Genomic DNA, 6,000 nt, shown 5'->3' on the forward strand with positions numbered 1-6,000 from the left:
AAAAGGCTCTATATTTTGACTGCATCTGTCATGCAATGTGATTCCTTCTGTTCACTTTATGGGGCCATGCAAGCCTGTATTAATACTTGTGTGCACATTAAAATGTTTTTTTGTACAATGTACAATTCCCATGACAGTGGAATAGGTTATTCTTAGCCAGTAATTGCAGTGGAAAATGTGGTTAACATCCACTCATGCATGGGAAAAAAATACCGTCCAATACTGTGAAACCGGTATAATTTTGAAAAATACCGTGATATAGAATTTTGGTCATACCACCCAGCACTATGGTGAGAACCCCGTGGAGGCTTGTGGGACTTCGCGATATGCAAAAAGAACAAGGGAGAAGAGCTGTTTCTAGTTCCTCCCATCCTCGCTGACGACCTTACGAAGCATCTGTTTGAGGGTCTGATTAAATCGCTCCACTAGACCATCGGTTTGAGGATGATACACCAAGGTCTTTAAGTGTTTTATCTTCAGTAACTTGGCTGACTCACGCAAAGACCCCTACCAATTCCTGTGTGAAAGATTTAGATGTCGTTGAGCATAATGGAACAGTTTCAGGGTAACGGGTCGCATAATCTACCACAGCGATTATATTTTTAAGTTCCCTGGCCAAGGGCTGTAGGGGACCCACCAGGTTACTCCGATATGTTCGAATGGTATATCAATAAGTGGTAAGGGAACTAGAGGAGCGTGTTCCCTCCTAGGAATCTGCCACAGTTGACATTCCAGACAGGATATGCAAAAGTCGGCGGACCTCCATGTTAATTCCCAGCCAAGAAAATCGGAGTTTGATATGCTCTGGAGCCTTTTTGGGTCATAGACTTGTTGTCGGTAAGTCCATGGAACTAACAGCAGGGGGGCCGTACCTCCCCCTGGTGTTCAACAACCCGATAGAGAAGGTCATTATTTAACACAAAGTGAGGATCCTGTAGCATAGGATGCTGCGTGCAATGGTCATCTACCAGAACAACTGCATTTTTTGCAAATTTAAGGGAATCATCATTCCATTGCACCCTTTTAAATGAGGCTGGAGTCTGCTTAAATTGAAAGTGCAGTTGTGTGAGAGGATTGGAGGCAACCTCAAAGGGTGTGGTTTCCTCCCGTGTTGCCGCAGCAGGTGGAGATGACGTCACTGTTAGAGGCCAACCTCCGTCTCTCCTCTGAATGAGAACATGGCATGGAGGCAGCTGAGGATGCGGTTTCAGCGTCCATTACCAGGCACAATTTTTTTTTAGGAGTGGTGATTGTTAAACCACTTTTACTATCCACCTGCTGACCCAGGCACTCCCACCTTTATCAAAGGGATTTCCCTTTGTTGGGTTCAGCGGAGAGCTCCCCTTTCTTGGGAGCCCTTAGTAAATCCCCAATGTGTTCCCTTTTGTGCCTGGCTCTAGTCTGTAGGCCCCTTGTCCACATGTCCAGTGGTCTAGGCTAGACCCCTGGGTCGAAGTGCACCCTGGGTTCCCCTTACCCACAGCGACTGTCTCCTACCCGGTATCTCAGGAACGGTACTCTCCCATCTGGTCCCTTAAGGGCTGAAGGTGCTGATTGTGTGTTAAGGCTTCCTTCTGGTTTGGCTCCTAATTCCACAAGGAGGCAAACATCCTGACAACTATGCCAATGTGAAAATGAAATGCCTTGACACAGGACGAGGTTTGGGGCAGCCACCCGTATACTTGAAGAAGGCTGCAAAATTTATGAATAGGTAATACAGTAGTGTACAGATTTGAGTCCAAAACAGAACTGAGAGCTGAAGGAGGTTGACCTGGCTTTTAAGGCAGATCAGCGGAAGTGATGTCATGGGGACCAGAACCAGAAGTGACATCTTTGGGGCCAGAACCGGAACTAACATCTTCGGGGGGCCGGAACCAGAAGTGATGTCATTGGACCAAGGCAGAATTTCCAGTGTTTGGTCTGCAGCAACAACAGAGAGAGGGGTAGTGCACCCCGACACCTCCTAGCCAGGTGTGGGAATTACCTTCTTTTGATCCTTCTAGTTGCCTCTCATGCACACGTGTGTGACACGCTGTAATATTTAGCAGAGCCACATTTAAGGTCTTGGAACTGTTATGACATCTTAAAATAGCAATAAACTTGTTCTTGCTAATGCCGCTTCATGCAGATGTTTTTTTTTTTAATTTAAAATCTGTTGTTATAATTCTAATACAATGCACATCTATATGTGAAATGATAATTAAATTATTTGCATTTATACCGCTTTGTCCAGGTTTTTCAGTTAGACTGTGGTTAGTTATTATAGTGCTAATACAGTGCACATCTAACAGTGAGCTAACTACAGAATTATGACATCCCAAAATGGCATTATAGAAAACAATGGGACTAAAATTACATAGTCGGGAAAAACAGATTACCTTTGAGATGTCGTCGGAGAGGACCTGGGCGCCGAATCTGTTAGGGTGCAGACCATCTCATCTAAAGAAACACAGTCTTTCCCAGAAAAGATCCCAGTTGTCCACACAGCTGATGTTTCATCTCTTGAATAAGACCTTCAACCAGTTCTTCAAGGACAGTAGTTGACTAGGCTTCACTCGACCGTCTAACCAACAGCAAAAGACCTGAAATGATGATTCTTGCAGCTGGGGTCCTCTCTTTTGTGGCTTGGATTAATGCTGTGAAGTCCACCTTTAGTACCTCCAACTGTCAATATTTAATGTCATTTATGCCTGTATGGAATACGACGGTTCCTACAGCCCTGTCCTTGTGCTTCTCGAAGACTGTTGGTGCTGTTCTTGTGATGTCTCGAACTTGTGCACAGAGAAAACAAGAAAAAAAGATTTCTTTTTACATTGTTGAGGTTGCATACAATCGAATCCCCGACGACAAGTACATCACCAAGGTCTGCCGGCACTGCTTGAGGGTCAAAGCAGATGTGGATTTTGACGATAGCCTGAGCTGATGGTGATCTGGCCTTGAGCCCCTGCTTGCAATGTTCAAACAGCCAGGTTCCATTGTCATAGTCATGTCAAGTAGGAGTGGGTGTAAAACTCACTTGGCCTAGTGAGCAGGTGACACATCATGGGGTTGATGTAGACATGTGCAGGTGAGTTGCGTCAGTCTCAGCTTCTAAGGAGGTGTCTTTTCACAGGCGAGCTTTAAGATCCCTAAGTTGTTTCTGTCTGGTGAGGAGTTGCTAAATCTGAATCTCAAGGGCTCAGGATTCTTAGGTAACAAATTTCAGCTTACAGTCAGCCATCTTCCACTTCCAATTCACTTCTAGGAGAGAGTCGGAGAGAAAAAGAGGTTAGCACTCCTATGTGGAACTCCTACCCACTGAACTCTATTTTCTGTAGCTTGTTGAGGTCAGACATTCTACAATTTCCATACCAGACGGTAATGCATTTGATCAGAACACTCTTAATGGTGTTTCTGTAAAATGGGGTAAGAATGGGAAACAGGAAGCTATATGAAGAAAATAAAAGTCTTTGTGTTTTTACACGTGCCTCCGAGTCTGTGCTGGGTCAGGTACTATATAGCGTCTATTTCACGGTGTGTTTTCTAGAACTGCGGTGTCTGTCTGATGGTGTTCGGGCTAGTTCTCACAATGTCTATAACAAAACTATTGTTTAATGAATCAACCTTTTAAAATAAGGATAATAAAGCAATATAAGTAGATTTAATGCAATTCAAATAGTTAACACAGAATGTTTGACTTTGAAAATCCATTTTTAATGTCTTGTAGGACGACACTGTGAAGTACATCAGATGACGGGTAATTATATGTGGGACCAGGAAACAGACAAGTCTTTTGATATTGGAACCAATGAAGATAGCCGTTTACCGATGTGGTGGGATGGATCAGAGCCATTGTGGGTAACAATGGAGAAAAAAAAGAGACCAGTTTTCATGTACTATTGGCCAGGTAAGGTGCTAAACTAAATTCAACTTTAAAAGTATGCTTTTTTCAGTTTGTGCAGCAAATTGTTTTTGGAAAATTGGTAGACCTTATTCTACTGTTTTTTTTTTCTTTTCTCCAAAAATGTTTTTCTTTTTCAATACTGCAGTAATATTGCATTTATATTTGTAGTAATTTACTTAATTTTTAGCTCTTTTGATCATTCATATAAAGCTGATCCCACTTGACAATTAGTAAGATTTTTTTCATTATGTTTATATGGCAAAACTCACGGCAAAAATTTTGAGCTAGAAATATTTAAATATTTTTTATTTCACATGTATGCAAAACATTTATGGGTCTCAGCTCATAATGGTGCTTTGAAACACAAGGCACAAAACACTGATGACACAGTTAGTGGGGCTGCTACAACAATGTATTTCCATCCATCCATTATCCAACCCGCTGAATCCGAACACAGGGTCACGGGGGTCTGCTGGAGCCAATCCCAGCCAACACAGGGCACAAGGCAGGAACCAATCCCGGGCAGAGTGCCAACCCACCGCAGGACACATACAAACACACCCACACACCAAGCACAAACTAGGGCCAATTTAGAATCACCAATCCACCTAACCTGCATGTCTTTGGACTGTGGGAGGAAACTGGAGCGCCCGGAGGAAACCCACACAGACACTGGGAGAACATGCAAACTCCACGCAGGGAGGACCCGGGAAGCAAACCCAGGTCCCCAGGTCTCCCAACTGCGAGGCAGCAGCGCTACCCACTGTGCCACCGTGCCGCCCACAATGTATTTTATTATGAAAAACAAATTAGCAAATACTAAATTTGTCATGGTAATTGGGTGTGTTAAGTCAAATCACTGTCTTTTAGTACAGCAAGTAAAATGTGACAAACACAATGAAAGCATTAGCAAATGTTCGATCGCCTAAACCTTGAAAAGCATAAAACAAAGGCAATATTTACAGGATTTCTGAAATAATGAATGGATGTTCAGCTGAGCAATTTCATTCCACAAAGACAACCTTAATCTGAAGAAAATGTAAAAAAAGGAGGTATTTTAAAAATGAAAACATGAATAGTATGTTACAGTTTTAATTAATTTGATTTATTCATTATGGCAGAACTAAAACTCCATGCTCTGGTTTGACAACCAATCAAAAAGCTTTTTATTAATTTCTACAGAGGAGAGCAGTTCATCACAATGCATTAATCAAAACTATTGTAAAGTGTCAGTTATAAGATGGAATAGTTACAGTGAAAAAAGTTAATTTAACAACGGAGCTGAGCCACCTGTCTTATCTTATGCTTACAAAAGCAATCCTTAACCACTTCCTTCTAAGGATGTACATTAACATAATGATAATAATGATGAGACTCCTCCTCGTTAATTCCTGACACAAAAGGCAGGCTTGCATTTTCAGTCCTAAAGTATATTAACTCTTAAAGTATAGACTTAAAGGAATTGAAGAATAATAATACAAGTAATAAGTACTGTATGCATAATCTATAATAATAAAAGGCAAAGTCCTCACTGACTGACTGACTCACTCACTCACTGACTGACTCATCACTAATTCTCCAACTTCCCGTGTAGGTGGAAGGCTGAAATTTGGCAGGCTCATTCCTTACAGCTTACTTACAAAAGTTAGGCAGGTTTCATTTCGAAATTCTACGCGTAATGGTCATAACTGGAACATATTTTTTGTCCATACACTGTAATGGAGGAGGCGGAGTCACGTATCGCGTCATCACGCCTCCTACGTAATCACGTGAACTAAAAACAAGGAAGACATTTACAGCACGAGTCACACGCGGGAACGAAGGTAAATGACGTTAATTTTTGACTGTCTTTTAATACTGTGTAAGCATACATATTAACACATGTGCAATTAAACGTGTGCATTTACGGGGTGATTTCTCAGGCTTAAAAGCTCACCTTTTATCAAACGCGGGAACAAAGGTAACTGACGTTGTTCACTGTCTTTTAATACTGTGTAACCATACATATTAACACATGTGCAAATAAACGTGTGCATTTACGGGGTGATTTTTCAGGCTTAAAAGCTCGCCTTTTACTAAAAAGGTAAATGCAAAACTATTTTCAATCATTCTATGAT

The 6,000-nt window shown here is 41.7% G+C and overlaps 1 protein-coding gene across 2 annotated transcripts in view; it reads left to right on the forward strand.

The window, feature by feature from the left end:
* Positions 1–6,000, forward strand: part of enpp6 (ectonucleotide pyrophosphatase/phosphodiesterase 6) — a 126,107-nt gene that overhangs the window by 39,466 nt on the left and 80,641 nt on the right. For both annotated transcript variants that reach the window (XM_051928448.1, XM_028802125.2), the window contains exon 2: positions 3,707–3,886. In XM_051928448.1, the coding sequence (XP_051784408.1) occupies positions 3,707–3,886 (180 nt within the window). The remainder of the gene's footprint in view (positions 1–3,706; positions 3,887–6,000) is intronic.

This window comes from Erpetoichthys calabaricus, chromosome 5, assembly GCF_900747795.2.
Source record: "Erpetoichthys calabaricus chromosome 5, fErpCal1.3, whole genome shotgun sequence".
Lineage (NCBI taxonomy): Eukaryota > Metazoa > Chordata > Cladistia > Polypteriformes > Polypteridae > Erpetoichthys > Erpetoichthys calabaricus.